This window comes from Polyergus mexicanus, unplaced genomic scaffold, assembly GCF_030449975.1.
Source record: "Polyergus mexicanus isolate NDT 795.1 unplaced genomic scaffold, iyPolMexi1.0 SCAF_12, whole genome shotgun sequence".
Taxonomy (NCBI): domain Eukaryota; kingdom Metazoa; phylum Arthropoda; class Insecta; order Hymenoptera; family Formicidae; genus Polyergus; species Polyergus mexicanus.
In genome coordinates this window covers 8,614,295-8,630,065 of record NW_027223332.1, presented here as the reverse complement: position 1 = coordinate 8,630,065, position 15,771 = coordinate 8,614,295, and the positions used below count along the sequence as shown (strand labels likewise).

Sequence of the window (15,771 nt, the reverse complement as noted above, 5' to 3'; positions counted from 1 at the left end):
TCAAGCGAGAATCTAACGTCGTCGATCAATTTGTACGATTGTCGGTCGAATTATCGCGCGAATATTCCACCGAAATAATATTAATCTAGTGTTTCTTTTTTCTCTTCAGAGCGCATGACGATCGATAGTCTCGCGACGCGACGTCAGTCGCGTTACGGACGTTGATTTGACAAGAGCGGTATCTCTCTTGCCCCCTCCTTCGCTCGGAAGTTGCCGAGTGCGACCGACAGATTGCGAAAACCTTCAGAAACAACAACCGTCGGCCGTAAGTAAACGCTATTGTGTTCTCTCCTTGCTTTGTGCAGCGATTTAACGGGTGCGGTGCGGCGTGGGTGCGGCGAAACCGGGTGCGGAACGCGGCCGCGAGCTCGCGGAAGGAAAAGAGGATCGCGGAGATCCTCCGCGGGATCTCTATCTCTCTCTCTCGGCAGCGAGATTCCGTCGCGCGGACACGGGTAGGTCGTCGTGCGTCATGTCGGGTGTGCGCGAAGCATCGTGTGTCTCTATCTCTCTCTATTTCTCTCTCTCTCTCTTTCTCAAGGCCTCCGCCCGCCGCCGTTTTTCTCTCGAGAATCTTCGCGTATTTTTTGCGAGATTCGCTGCCCTCGAAAGAGAGAGAGAGAGAGAGAGAGAGAGAGAGAGAGAGAGAGAGAGAGAGAGAGAGAGAGAGTTTTCGTTCTCCCGAGATTTTTCACGAGAAAAATCGCCGCGGTTCGCCGTCACCCACGCAACTCCCACGTTTGACACTTTAACCAGCCGAAGTGCGCGATCGTTCAAAGAGAGGGGGTCGGGGGAGGGTGGTTGGGGAGGAGAGGAGATGTCTGTCGAGAACGGCACGCGCGTGAAAAATGTTGCGGAAAGAAACGCGCAGTGAACGAGTTTGTTGCGTGAGAAAAATGATTTTCGCGTAGCCTTCTTTTCTTCCTCCTATTTTCCACGATGTGCTCTCGGAAGGAAGAGTAGGGGCGGGGAGGAGGAGGAGGAGGAGGAGGGGAAGAGCGTGAGAGGCTCTCCTTAGCTACCCTCCCTCCCCCCTCCCCCTCCTTTCGCGTGCCTTCCTGGCTTCGACGAATTCCGCAATTAGTACGTGCCTTCGACGCTACGCTTCTTCTCGTAAACGCTCGTTGCGACGAGCGTGTGTCATCCTCTCGTGCTCCCTTTCCTCGTGCAACAGCGGACCGTTTGGATCGGCGTTTTGGATTTTTCCGAGTACATTTTCGTACGCGTGATCGTTCGGGGAAATCGTTTATATCGTGTCTCTATCCTCCGGATCCGAGGAGCGTGGGAGAGAGGAAAAGAAAAAAAAAACCTCGGGGCCGAGCAAACGAACACGCGTGTTTTTCTCGCGACAAGTCTTCTCCTCCTACCTTCATCCGTACGTCACGTCTCGGCTCTAGAATGCTGATCGTAATTTCTGCAATAATACGCACGCTAATACTTATTAAAGGATGCGTAATAACTAATCGATACGAGAAGAGAGTTTCGACATGTGTTTTATAAGCACATGGTGATTTTCGAGAAACCTTGCTTACATTCTCATATAGAAATTTAATATCAATAATAAAACTTTTTGCAGGAAATTATTTAATGACAAATATATAATAACACTCAAAATATTGGCATATAATAAGATAACGTGTGCACATCTTGCTTACATAGTCAGCATTCTAGAATCAAATCGCTTTGCAAATCGCAAAATTAGTAAGCTACAGTAGAAACTAGTCTCCATAATTTAAAATGATCTCAATAATTTAAGTATATATTGTAGCATATATATTGTTTATTAAGCGCATCGATATAATTATCAGATTTGACAATATATTTAGACCTCTCTCTCTCTCTCACACACACACACACACACACACACACTCTCTCTCATCTCTCATCTCTTTCCGATCTTCGTCACGAAGGGGTTAAGGCTTGAAATATGGCGAATCGGAACGCGCGTCCCTTACGGGATCCTCTATTTCTCGCCATTGTATCCTCTTCCCAGGAGAAGAGGCTCGCGTATCGTCGCTCATTCCGGAAATCCCGCTTTGTTCTCGGAAATGCAACGGGCACTCCCGGCGTGTCGAAGCAACACGCAGGAGAGCACGCGTGTGGCTTTTCGCCGATCGATGCTGCTCGAGCACATGCACACACACACGACCGACTTCGAAGGTAGGCGTGTGTGTTTCGCTCTTGTGTCACGTTTTCAACGACACGATAGACGATTTTATATTAGCTCGAGTCTCGAGGCGCCCTCTAAATATTTTATATAGGGATGTATATAAAAAGATCTTATTGCACGCATACACGTTGGGAATACGATACACGTACTCTATACATACTCGGTGCTTCTACTAGCGATTATTATCGGGCTATTTTTAAGATTGATACACTCTTCGCGTTTGTGGATTTAATCAATGCCCCTAAGATCTCGTGCATTTCTCGGTAGAGCTTAAAAAAAAAAAAAAAAAAAAAAAATTGTGAGCCGACGATATCGAAAGAAAAAATTATATCCTTGTGTTGAGATATATTTTTCTTAATGTAAAATCAAGTTCAAATTTCTCGATTATTTGAGAGAACATTACTTTCATCGAGGTACATATAATCAAATATTTAATTAATAATCTTGATGAATTATCAAGAGAAAAAAAATTTTATTCTTTTCTCGATTAATTTTTCTTATTAAAAAAAAAAAAAAAAAAAAAAAAAAAAAAAAAAAAAATCAAATTCCTCGACTCCTTTGGAAGGGTATTAGTTTTGTTTGGAGGTATATATAATTAAATATCTAACAATTTTGATGAGTGAAAATTATAATTTTTACACAACGATAATTTCAATAAAACGGCGATCTTCTTAAATTTGTCAGAACTTAACAGTTTTGATTATTGACGCTTTTTCTGATTGCGTATGATTAGAAAAAAAAAAATTACGAGCTGACAGATGCACGATATCGAAAGAAAAGATTACATGTCCTGATACATTTTTTCTTAAAATAAAAAAAAAAAACCTCGATTGTCTGAAAGAATGTTAGTTTCGTTGAGAGATATACACAATCGAATTTCTAACAATCTTGGTGAATGAAAATTATTAAATTTTTACGCGCGACGATAATTTTCACGAGGGACGACGGATCTTCTTAAAATTCGCGGTGAATATTCGAACGGGGAATTCGAAGAATGCCGACGAAACATCTGGTTGAAAAACTCGTTCTTGTTACATCTCAACCTCGCCCATGCGATTGTGTGGTCGTCTCTCGCAGCGAAGTGCATCGCTATACCTTTAAACGGCCGTGCAGCGCATACACGCTGCATGGGGAGAACTCCGATCGGAGGCGGCGCTCCTTTGTTGCAGCAAGACCTGAAAACGTTTATCATACTATGAATAGACGCGCTGATTTTCCTTCAAGCGAGTCTAACGTTTGCGTTACGCGCAAATCAATGAACACGCGATTCCAAACTCTGTTCTCGCGTCACTCGGTCTTATCCAGAACGCTCGCGATGTTCGAATTAATCTGGATTTATTCTACGATCATACTCACGCGGGTTCTTTATCTCATTCGACTTTGAATCATTCCATAGAAGATCCTTAATTACGAGTTCGTTAAATTTATTTACGGCAGCGTAGATCTTCTCGTAACTGTTTCATTGGCTGTGCGATCTTTTCGTAAAAGTTTACTCGATCTTCTGGGAGCGTGTAACATCTTCTTTTCATTTCTTTTGTCCTTCGCTATAATCAAATTCGACAGAGTAAATATATTCCTTGTTATCCGATATCAGGCTTGAAACTTATCCGATAATCTTTGAATTCAAAATTTCATCATTTCCTTGACTACTTACAGTTGTAAATAATAAATACCTTGTAGGCCCCTTTTGTCGAGTTTAGGGATGGATGCGGTTACCAGCACGTATCTAGATGAGTCAACTTACGTCGATCATATGGCGCGAGATAAAGATGTTTATCGCGATCCTTTTTTTTTTCTCCGTTTCGACGAATCATATGCTTAATTTTGCGCGCACTTCAATGATAAAAACGCATATTATTATACATTTTAAAGATATTTTATATTTTTTATATTAAAAGACAAAATCACACATATCGGATGTAATCTTGCTTTCGTTGCATTACGCGTATTTATTTTATTTCTTATATTTAGATATATTTTTGTTTACTGTTATTAATATTCCGTTCATGCGTTACCGCAAAAAAAATCGTAAAAAATTTATTCGACTGTAATACGCTGAAAAAAAAAACCACTAGAATGTCATCAAAATATTGGAGGCGAATACGTCAAGTGATGAGTTAGACGCTTATCTTTTTTACCTCTTGTTGGAAAAAAATTATATACGAACAACTTGCTACTTATCTCGTCGTTAATTTCAAAAGTAGCTTCAAAACTAATAGTTTACTCGGCTTATCTTTTCCATCATTCCTGCTGGAAATAGATCGAAGGAATAATAACTTGCTACTTATCTTTTTATTAATTCCGGAAACGGGTCAACTAAAGCGGATTATATTCGCTTTATCTTTTTTTGTCATTATCTATTTTCAAGAAATATAATAAGCGAGTGACTCACTTACTCGGTTTATCTTTCGCGTGAATTTGCTGAGTTTGCGCAATATCAAGATAAGCCGAGTAATGAAAAATTTTATTCATTTTCTTCATTCATTTATTTTATATAAACAAATTTAATTTATTTTACATAAATTATTTTATTCGATGTAATTTTCCCAGAAGCTTGTTATTTCCTATCATCATCTGTTGTGTTCATCGTTTCAACATTTCTTTCGCGAGAAGCACAGGCAATTAATTCGTCACTTGATTGACTCGCTGTTGATTTTCTATAAATTTTGTTCAAGTTTGACAGCCCTGAGCTGTGGGTGAACAGCTGTCACGGCGCATCAGTGACGTGTGTCGTGAGGAAACGGAAAGTAATGATGTGTTGGTGTGTTCGGTGGCCAGAAGGGGGAATGAGAGGTAGAGGACACGTGGAAGTTCGCTCACTTATACGTTCGTTTTGCGTCATTCTATCGCTATCTCTTTGTGCGCCATCGTCATCCACCTTGTGCATGACGGTTTCTTTCTCTTTCTCTCTCTATTTCTCAAGGATTCTTCTCTCGGCGTCACCGATCGACCACCGATAGCACACAAAACGAGTGAATTCAACGAACGAATTTAGATTCGTATACGTAGTAAATGTTGTTTTTCTGATCTCTCTCGAAAAGTCACGATTATACATGCTTTTCCGGGAGGGAGGGGGGGGGGGGGGCTTACCAGACGTCTGTAAAAACAAGACGCAAAAAAAAAAATGGTTATAAATCTTCGTGTGTATGTGTGTTTTTGTTGTCGATTATTATTCATTAATTTATAAATCATTCATACAGTTTCGTCACGGTTATAGCTTCGATATTGATTTATCTGTTTATTTATTAATATTCGGTTACATATATGAGAGATTTAGTGCTTTACTATATTAAATTTATATTATATTGGTTTTTATATTGATTAAGAACACACACTATAAAAAGTTCTGATAATATTGGCAAGTAACATAATATAGATTTTGTCTTGTAGATTTTATGTTATATTAAGAGATATAAGCTTTCGTATGTGTGTATGTGTATCTTTTATCGCCGATAGAGTAAATTGCAAATTTAATTAATTCCGATATTTCTTGGCGATATTAATAGATCTCCGATAGAGGATAAATTATTTCGCTACAGTGTCCGGCGCAAATAGATCGAAACGCGAAAGTTTGTATTTGCGAAATTACCTGATGATTATTTATGGCGTGGAAATACCACGATGAGTCGAGTATCTTATTCTAAAGTGCAACGTAGACGTATTCTTGCATCTGTGGCCTTGTTCTCTTGTAGAACGATAATTTTTTTTTTTTTATCTTCATCGTTATATTGCATTTGGAGAATACGTGCTTTTACATTTTAATATTCGTAAGTGAAGAATTAAATATTTGCTCCCCGTCTAAAAGAAAAATTCGAATGATTATCATTCGTTTTACAAAAATTATCGTTTAATATTCTTTGTTATTAATTATCAGGGTGTCTATTCTTCCCCGAAAGAACACGAAAAACCTGGGATTCTCAAAAATTCTCTTTGTATCTGTAAAAATTAGGGCGATCTCATAGAATTCTATTGGAATTTAGAGAATTTTTTAAGAAACGACTTCCTCTGATAATTTATTTTTATATTATAAGCGATCTACCGGTTGACCAAGTTGTGAATTTTGTTGTAATTATTAGTGATAAAAAAAAATTAATAATTTATGCAGGTGAAGAATGTTTGGCTTACTAAAACTATTCAGTTTTTTCATTTTCAAATCTAGCACTTGAAACTTAAGTGACTCTTTATTTTTCTTTTGTATGTGTTGTGAAAGAACATTAGAAAATGCACACAGAAAAAAATCTATTTTAGAAAGTTGCATCCAAAAAATATCTAAAAAAATTCTTTTTACCTAGAAGTCTGAACAAAAAAATGTGGAAGATTAAGGAATTTTTTCTCAAAATTTGAGTAAATACCCTGTTATTATTCGTTCAATATTTCTATTATCTCTACTATCAGAATTGACGCAGCTTCTTAATATATGACGCAATTTTTTTCAATTTTAGATATCCATCGATACTCGCAGAAGCATATCGTGAACTATCGCAACTGACATTGACTAAATAAGTAAACGATGTTAATCTGACAACTGCCAAGGATACGCAGCGAAATCTTTTTTCGGCTCAACGGACAGCTAAATAACGGGAACCGACTTTCGGCGACCGTAAATACACGCTCGGAAATAGTATATTTGCCAAGAATGAAGAAAGCCCAGATGCATGTACGAAAAGACGAGAGACAAAGAAGCATCCATCTTCGAATGCTTCGCTCCTCGCACGCATCGGCTCTTTATTTAATTATCTTGACGAATTCCGACACGTGTAATCCTGACCTCGCAAAGCGATATCCATCGTTGCAGCGTGTTTTGCCGCGTGGAATTTTTTTCTTCACGTATTGTCGTCAAGTCCAAGCCGTTAATCACGTTTATTTTTTGCACTTTGGGAAGTGAAACGTAACACAAATGCGTCGTTTCTCTTTAAAGGCTCTAATTAAAAAAAAAAAGACCTCGAAAGTTACATCGATAATTCTCGAAGCATCACGATTGACGCAATTCTTGCAGTCTCTCGGATTTCAATAATGCGAAAAACAAACGGACGCTATTGAATAGCATCGTATATATCATGTGACAAGTACATGATATTGTAATGTCGGTTTTCGTTCATTTCGAACTTCATAAAGTTCGTTTTACACACATATAAAGCTTTTCTTGTTGTATTAAAACAACCTTCAACGCTCTTCCCTCAGAGATCGCTCGGATTAATTCCTTTTCTCTCTCTCTCTTTTTATTTCATTGTTCAAGCACGCGTTTGCTTGAATTCATGGTTACGTCCGTGAGAAGCCGGATATTTTCATTGTGCATTTTTAGCTATAGTCGAAACTAAATATTTACAAAATACTATTTCAGTAGAAGAACCTAGTCTTGCGCGTTCTTATTATACGTTTACCGTTAAACGTAGCCGTCAATTTTTCTCTCGACATTGAACACTTAAGTAAAAGCTTATCGTCGAAATGCAAATGTCTCGCGATATAACAAAGATTCTAAATCAATGATATTGCGTAAAAAAAAGCACTTGAGCGAAATATTAATTTATAATTGTTCGTTATCCGTTTCGAGAACGATTTTTTTTAAATTTTTGTTCTTAAATATAGTTATTATTTATACACGTGTTCAATTACTTATATTAATTTTCCAAACCGTCCTGTCTAGAGCCGAGTGCTCAGGACACCCGGTAGACGCGGCCGGACAAGCACGATCTCCGTTGAACAGTCCGACGAAGTCGTCCGACCTCGGCCGAACAGCGGCGGGATCTGCGAGATGATCGGTCGTGGTGAAATAGACGGGGGGAAGGGAGTCAGGAGAAGAGGGTTCATTGACCGTCTGACCATGAGCCGCGCCCCACATATACGCTCCCCTTCGACATTCCCCTCATCCGTGGGTCGTTTCGGTCGTTTTGTTCTCGAGCAGCGAGCAAGATCAAAGCCGTCGTCTCTTCCCTGGGAAAGAAGAAGGTCCTTGCCTCGTCCGCGAAAGGCCTTCCGAAAGGGTGTGTACAGGGTGTCCTGTAAAAAAGATCATCGTTCTTCTAGCTCTGATCTTGAGATTTTTCCTTCGGTTTTTCCTTCAGTGAAAAGTTTCTGAGGAGAAGTCATCAACTTCTTGCAATCTGATTTGTCACTTTGACAGGCTCGTTTCTATAATTTCTAATGGAAAAATGGATGCGAATCGAAATTATTTAAGCTACACGCATGCATAAACGACTCGACTCTTGAAATATAACGTCTCTCATCACAATTCTTTATTCTTGAACCACTCGAGTACGTTAACCGTAGGATTTGCGTGCGTTATTTATTGAATGCGAGCAATGTAGAGAACCTTCTCTAAAATTGCGCTCACAGACGCAATTACCACATTATAAAATGATATTTTATGTACATATATATCTATCATGTGGGTCACTGTAGCGCGACGAGAGAAATGCTCTCAAATATTATTGAACGAGTTCATTGCGACGTAAATTGGTCGCTGCTGGCAAAAAGCGATAGGCTACAATCGTTTATCTCTCTTTTATTGGAAAAAAAGATGGACTAAAGCTGTGTGTATACTTTCAGATTATGTTCGAAATTATGTAGTTCAAGTGTAGATTAATCTAGGTACTGAAATCTTTATGCTTTGCGTGCAAATTTAGGATTTGATTAGGAAATGCATCTTGAAAAACATAATATGAAAATAATATATGAACTTTGAGAAATACACTTCTTTTATAATTACATGTTACAAAAGGGCGTAATGTATTAGTTATATTAGTCAGTGTTTCCATTTATATTTAGATTTATTTAAGTATGCGAGAAATATCTAATTTCAAATATTTAATGTAATTTTTTGCAGCTTCCTCAAGGAAGATCTGTGTGCTGTGATTTATCACTAAGGGGGCCAAAACACGCGCAACAACGGACAACCCCACAGGACCGGGGGGTGCTTCTCGTGTCTCGGGAGGAAGGTCAGGGTCCATAAAGTTACCTTGACAGTAACGAAAAAAAAAAGAAACGCGGGAACGCGTTACTTATTACAACAAATAGTGCGCAAATTGTTCCTGTACGTTGCTACTTGCGTTGACACTGACATTAGAAAAATTCGATGCCTTCCAGGGACGATATTCGCTCCCTATCCACTGAGCAACGCTGGATCCCTCCTTCAACTGTTAGACGCGATGCACTCACCCCAGAAAGCCGAAATGATCTCATCTTTAGAAAGGTACGGGGTATTCTTAACAAGCTCACACCGGAAAAATTCGCAAAGCTGAGCAACGACCTGCTCAACGTTGAGCTCAATTCCCATGTGATTCTCAAAGGTGTTATTTTCTTGGTACGTATTGATGCGTCGTAAAGTGATGGCGTTTATCATATAAAACGCTTTGATGCTGGTTCATTAACAAAAATATTAATAACAATTTTTTAGATCTTCGAAAAAGCGCTTGATGAACCCAAGTACAGTTCTATGTACGCACGGCTGTGCAAACAGCTGTCTGACGAAGCCGCAAACTTTGAACCCCGTAAACCAATCGATGAAAGTCAAAAAGGCCAGAGCACATTCAGAGTCCTTTTACTTAACAAGTGCAAAGACGAGTTCGAAAATCGTTCAAAAGCAAGCGAGGCGTTCGAGAATCAGGATGAGCTTGGTCCAGAAGAAGAAGAGCGCCGGCAGGTGGCCAAGCGCAAGATGCTCGGTAACATCAAGTTTATCGGGGAGCTCGGAAAGTTGGGCATCGTGTCGGAGCCGATTCTACATCGTTGCATCCAGCAGTTGCTGGAAAAGAAAAGGCGAGGGGGATCCCGGGGGGACGCGGCGGAGGATATCGAATGCCTCTGCCAGATTATGCGTACCTGCGGCCGTATCCTTGACTCGGATAAGGGCCGCGGACTCATGGATCAATACTTCAAACGTATGAACTCTCTGGCAGAGAGTAGGGATCTTCCTCTACGCATCAAATTCATGCTGCGTGATGTGATTGAGTTACGCCGTGACGATTGGAAACCGCGCAAGGCCACCAGCACCGAAGGCCCGATGCCGATTAATCAGATCCGCAACGACAACGAGGAGCCATCGCGGGGAAATGGTTTCCACAGAGGACGAGAGGATCGCCTCGGTGCAGAGTTTTTACGAAAAATGGGACGAGGCGGATTAGACGTAGACATGATGGGAAGTATTCCATTGACTTCCCCCTCATTCGGTATGCCACCACCGCCATTCAGTCCGAATGGATTCGCAGGGACTCCTGGAGTTGGTTATGGCCGTCATAACCAACGTAATCAGTCAGGAGGAGGAGGCTACTATCAAAACCAGAGTCGTCATCAGAACAATTACGAAGGGAAACGCAACCAGTCGCAACATAATTTACCGCAAAACTTTAACAACAGTGAGTACAGAGATATAGTAATTTTTTTTTTATTAACTAATAAATATAACAATAACTTTATGGGCATTTATTGTTTCTCGTGCCATTGCAGATAGCAATAAAGAACAACTTCGATTCAATAAAAATAAGATGTTGATCGGGGGACATCCGGAAGAAGTGTCTCTGAGACCTTCAGCCAATTCAATGATGTTCAAACAAACTAATATCAACTTGAACCTACCTCTCAACAATGGTAAATATTTTTATTCGTTTGTATCATTTTCAAAACTAAAATCACTAAAAAATTCAATAATCTAATAATAATTATATATATTTTAATTATAAAAATAATAGATTTGTTCCCAGGACGAGGCTCAGACATGCCTCTCTTGCGTAATACCGCTTTGAAGCCCAGTTCGCCTCTATTGCACAAAGAGACACCACCTGCTATCGTGATCAAGCAAGGTCCTGTAGACAAGCGCGAGAAGGCTCGGGATAGAAAGGACAAAGGACCTACACGGGAGGAAGTGTTGAAAAAGGTGAACGCGTTAATGGACGATCTCGCGTCACATACAAATGTGCAGGACACTTTGATTGCCTTCAAAGATCTTAAGATCCCCGAGCGATTCTTGCGTCACGCGATCTGCACGATGTTTTCAAACACATTAGATCGCGGAGATTCCGAACGCGAGCTCGCCATCAAACTCGTGGTCGAGCTTAAGAAGGAGAACTTGCTCACTTTGCAGCAAATGAATGAAGGATGGAAGGAACTGGTGGCCAGTATATCGGAGAAGGAAAGTACCGTGCCTTTGGTAGCGTCCCACGTTGCCTTCCTGACAGCTAAGGCCATAGTGGACAATTTAATTCAGTTGACGGATCTCGCCTCGGAAACAGAAAACGGTCGTCATCATCCGCTGTTCCTACTGACTCTACAACAGCTTCACAAGACCCAAGGCAAGACAAGGCTCACGCAGATCTTCAACGATAGCAAAGTGGATCTTATCAGTCAACTGCCAGAAGCGGAGAAAACAAAAGAACGCTTGGGCGAGATCTTGGAAGACCGAGAATTGACTTTCCTTTATCCTCTTCTCAGAATCCAGGGAGATATGTGGCGTCAATTAGAGGCCGATCCAGCGCCTAACGCTCTTTACAAGTGGATCAAAGAGAAGTTGGATCCACAACACCATTCAGATCCCGCATTTATTAATGCTATGATGAATGTACTTTTCAAATACATCACTGGGGTTAGTAAAACTTGCATCGATATCTCTCATTGCATTTTAAATAATGAAAAATAATGACAAATTATTTTATTGCTAGTTTACACAATTATATTTAATTAGTAAATGTGGCTTATTTTTATGTACATACATGTATGTGTAGAGATTAGAATTCAGTCTGCAATATCTTTATACATCTTTTTCTTTCTTTTTTTTTTCGGGGAAATAGGAGACAACATTGGCGCCTGGCGTTGATCCGACTGTACTTCCAGACAAACAATTGCAAGAGAAGGAAAGTGCGTTACTGCAGAAATATGCACGCTTTATTCGCACATTCCTGACTACCATCGACTCTCAAGTTACGGCTCTTCATGCGCTTCAAGTGTTCTGCTTCTCGCACAATTTTCCAAAAGGGTTGCTGTTGCGATGGTTCATAGCACTCTATAATCTTGAAGTTATTGAAGAGGAAGCATACCACAAATGGAGAGACACTGTTACCGATGCTTATCCGGGCAAGGGCAAGGCATTATTCCAGGTACATACATGCGCAGTCATTATAACAGTTTGTCATAAACAAGTTTTGCCCAAAGAATTTTTCTTTTCTTAAAATTGATGCTTTGGCACAGTAAGTTTTATTATCATATAGATAAATTTTTTAATATTGTTTAGAGATAGATTAATTTTGTTATAAATACATTATTAAAAATTGCATGCAGTAGATGTAAATTCTTTTTATGATTTTATACAAATTCTCTCAAATTTGCAATTTTTTATATTTCGTAGTTTAAAAGTAAGCAACAAATGAAAAATGGTACGAATATTTTGATAAACTTTGTCGTTTAATTTAATCTAAATTAAATGACTCAAAAATTAACATAAATATATTTATGTTACGTATATAGGTAAATACGTGGTTAACATGGCTTGCTGAAGCATCGGAGGAGGAAGAGGAAGACGATGAGGATGAGAAGAATTAATCAGAAGAGCCTCGAAAACATTATTCAGACTACCTATGATTTGGAATAGGGTTTTACTATATATCGCTGAACCGCCAAAGGTTTCAGTTTTATTAATTGAGTTATCTCCATCCAGAATCACAAACATCTTGTTAGTCTGTCTCAAGCCCTCTCGCGTGATTGAAAAGGACTTTACAATCATGTTTGAAAAAGGATAAGAATTAGTAACCAATGAGTGGTATATGACAGACGTTTCACAAGCAAGACGTTTTAGAATTTTTTTAGATAATTAAAAAAAAATCAGTACATAATTTATATTATAAAATAATATTGGGCTAGCACAGATACAATCGAGATACTACGCCGCTGTATGTTTACCGGTGCGGGAAGCGAAAAAAAAAAGAAAAAAAACGAAAACGCGAGAAAATTAATCTGGTCATTTTTTTGTCCGAGTTTTTGTCTAGTATTGTGCATGTGTCACGTTTTGTAAGTCTTTTTGTCCGCGGCAATAAGTGAAGTCGTTTGTTATCTCTGTGTATCAAGCATTACATTTATTATGAGGAATTATTATTATTATTATCAATTATTAATATTATTATTATATTATTAATATTATACATAATTATCATCCAATAATCGAAATATATCTACATCTTTCTAATGAAAAAAAATAAAAAATCGGAATTAATCAGGAACGAATGGCCGACTCAGTAGTGTACGCAAAATGCAAACCGTGAAGCACTTTCTTTTCTAAACCGGAATAAAATCTTTAGATTGTGATTTTAAAGACATTTAAATTGCCGAAACTAAAGAAGAAAAAAGTGAATACACCGTTTGCCTGTGTATCTACCTACAGCGCCACTTGATTCTTAATAAGTAACTAATTAATTACAGTTATAATAACAACCAGCAGCCAACATCACATCCATTTAACAATAATAATTAGCGAACACTAGTGACACGACTAAAACTCGTATTTAAAAGGAAAGAAAAAAAAAGAATAAAATATGCCTTGGTGTAATTTATTACAGATGGCCCCCTGGTTGTTGCATTGATGACTAATTATTACCTTTACCTTATATTTCCTGCCTTATACATGTTTTTTTTTTTTTTTTAAATATCTCGCTCGATGCCATTGGAACAGCAAGAGATCAGTACGCGAGTTGTCACCCGAGAAGAGGACAACTACGCGTACTGATCGAGATAAGCGGATGGAGAGCCGGATACCGAGAGAGCTGCTGTATTTCCCAAATACATATGATCGTCGTCGATCACGATAGCTTAAAATAACCTTCAGACCGGCATAAAAGACGCCAATAATTAAGCCAAGAAGGAGCTCCTTGCGATAATTAAGATTTTGTCGTCATATTATCTTCTCTTTTTCATTTGAAATCAGTTGAGATGCACTTGTGTAACATTTCGCCGTGCATACATTTTATCTTTCCTTTTTCTTTTTGCATTGATTGATTAGAATTTTTATTGTACGATTAGTAAAGATTGAAATACCGAAAGAATTTGAATACAATTTTTGGTTGCCCATGTATATGTTGGTCTTTAGAAAATATTGTACATATATATCCTTTTTTTTGCCTCATGATCTCTGCCTAATTTTACCGCCGGACTGAAGTGTTTTTTTCTCTTCACTTTAACGATAATATCTTTTTTTGCGATTAAAAATATAGGCGATATATACAGAGTGTTGTGTATCAGTTAAGATTGAACAATTGCTCATCAAACATTCTTTTCATCGAGTATCATACTGTCATCCGCATTATACAGAGTTTGACGGCACATGAATACATATACATATATATTAAAACTAACGAGAATTCTCTTTTGCAGCTGAAGCGGTATATATGATAAGTAGAACGTTAAATGCATTTGAGCGATATGTACTAGTGTGTATAATATGTCACCGTTTTTTTTTTGTTGTAATAGTTTCAAAAAGGACAGACACAAAACATATCTCATTGCGAAGATTCACATCGAATTAATCGAGTCTTACCTTCGCATATACGAGAGAATAAATGGAAAAGGAAGAAAATATTTGTTATAATTGTTATTATTGTAATATGTTAATGGACATATATTCGTACTGTATAATTACGCGTTTAAGCGAAGGTTTTCATTATATACATACCTATTCACAAGAGAACAATGATGCGTATTTTTTCAATTATGTTAATTTATTTTCTCACGCATTTACACATACACAGCTCTTTGAATTTAATATACACACACGCATAATTGATCCATGTATAATATTTTCAGTATTATTTCACATGTAATGAGAATTATATACGTTATATAGAGAGATCTTTATAGTTTCTTTTATAGATACTAAATCTGATAAATCCGTCATCTCTTTTATCTCTGTCAATAAAAATTATGTTCCTAGGACGAGATTCATTCTTTATGACTGCGTGATATAATCGCCATTCCTTTTGCCTTGGTATCTCTAGAAAGTGAATGGAATACTTTTTTATCACAGTGATTGCGAATTATTCTACATATATATCTTATCATGCGCGGAACACTACTTTATCACATGATATCAAATAATGAAACTGATAAATATTAAGAAAACACGTTTAAACAGAATTTCTATACGAAAAAGTGTAATACTTACCATACAGCTTACAAATCGAGTAAAAGGAGTCCATTAAAGTTTATGTTTCGCATAAATCAATGGGAGGCAGTAACTTAAATTGTGTAATTACATACATTATGCAAATTAAAGTTACATAGTTCAATAAAAAAAATCTAAGAAAAAAAAATCATTCCTTATATTTTTCTCCTAACGCTTATGATCATAGAAATACTCTCTTTACCGTGTCACAATTTTTCACTAAAAATTGGATTAAAGTGCTACTTTATACATATATACAAAGTTTATAATATAAAAGAAAAATTATCAGAGAGATATAAACATAAGATATAAACTTTTTAAATAATATTAATCTCAAATTTCTCTCAAAAATATGATAAAGCATCTCGTAGGTTGGAAACTGTATTCAGCATGTCAGCATGAAAAACTGCATAAAATAATTGTTTCTCTTCCTGGGTTTGCAAAAAGTTCTTTTTAACCGAATTGT

General features: G+C 37.9%; 1 protein-coding gene across 3 annotated transcripts; it reads left to right on the top strand.

Annotated features, from left to right (window-relative positions):
* The first annotated feature begins 164 nt into the window (after positions 1–164).
* Nat1 (N-acetyltransferase 1) lies at positions 165–15,454 on the top strand. Of its 3 annotated transcripts, none has more exons than XM_070305056.1 (7): positions 165–265; positions 8,994–9,470; positions 9,564–10,521; positions 10,613–10,753; positions 10,855–11,744; positions 11,950–12,255; positions 12,623–15,454. In XM_070305056.1, exons 2-7 carry the CDS (start codon positions 9,243–9,245, stop codon positions 12,695–12,697), a joined length of 2,598 nt encoding a protein of 865 aa, XP_070161157.1. In that variant the 5' UTR covers positions 165–265; positions 8,994–9,242; the 3' UTR covers positions 12,698–15,454. The 3 variants fall into 3 exon arrangements, with proteins under 3 accessions (XP_070161157.1, XP_070161156.1, XP_070161158.1); XM_070305055.1 differs by lacking the exon at positions 165–265 and adding an exon at positions 1,090–1,375; XM_070305057.1 differs by lacking the exon at positions 165–265 and having other exon boundaries at positions 10,867–11,744.
* Positions 15,455–15,771: the final 317 nt, after the last annotated feature.

What these genes read in the sequence shown, in the direction of transcription:
- Nat1 (XM_070305056.1), top strand. Translation starts at nt 9,243, where the DNA reads ATGCCTTCCAGGGACGATATTCGCTCCCTATCCACTGAGCAACGCTGG. An exon ending in ACCGCAAAACTTTAACAACA is followed by an intron (nt 10,522 to 10,612) that starts GTGAGTACAGAG and finishes GTGCCATTGCAG; the next exon opens with ATAGCAATAAAGAACAACTT. An exon ending in TTTTCAAATACATCACTGGG is followed by an intron (nt 11,745 to 11,949) that starts GTTAGTAAAACT and finishes TCGGGGAAATAG; the next exon opens with GAGACAACATTGGCGCCTGG.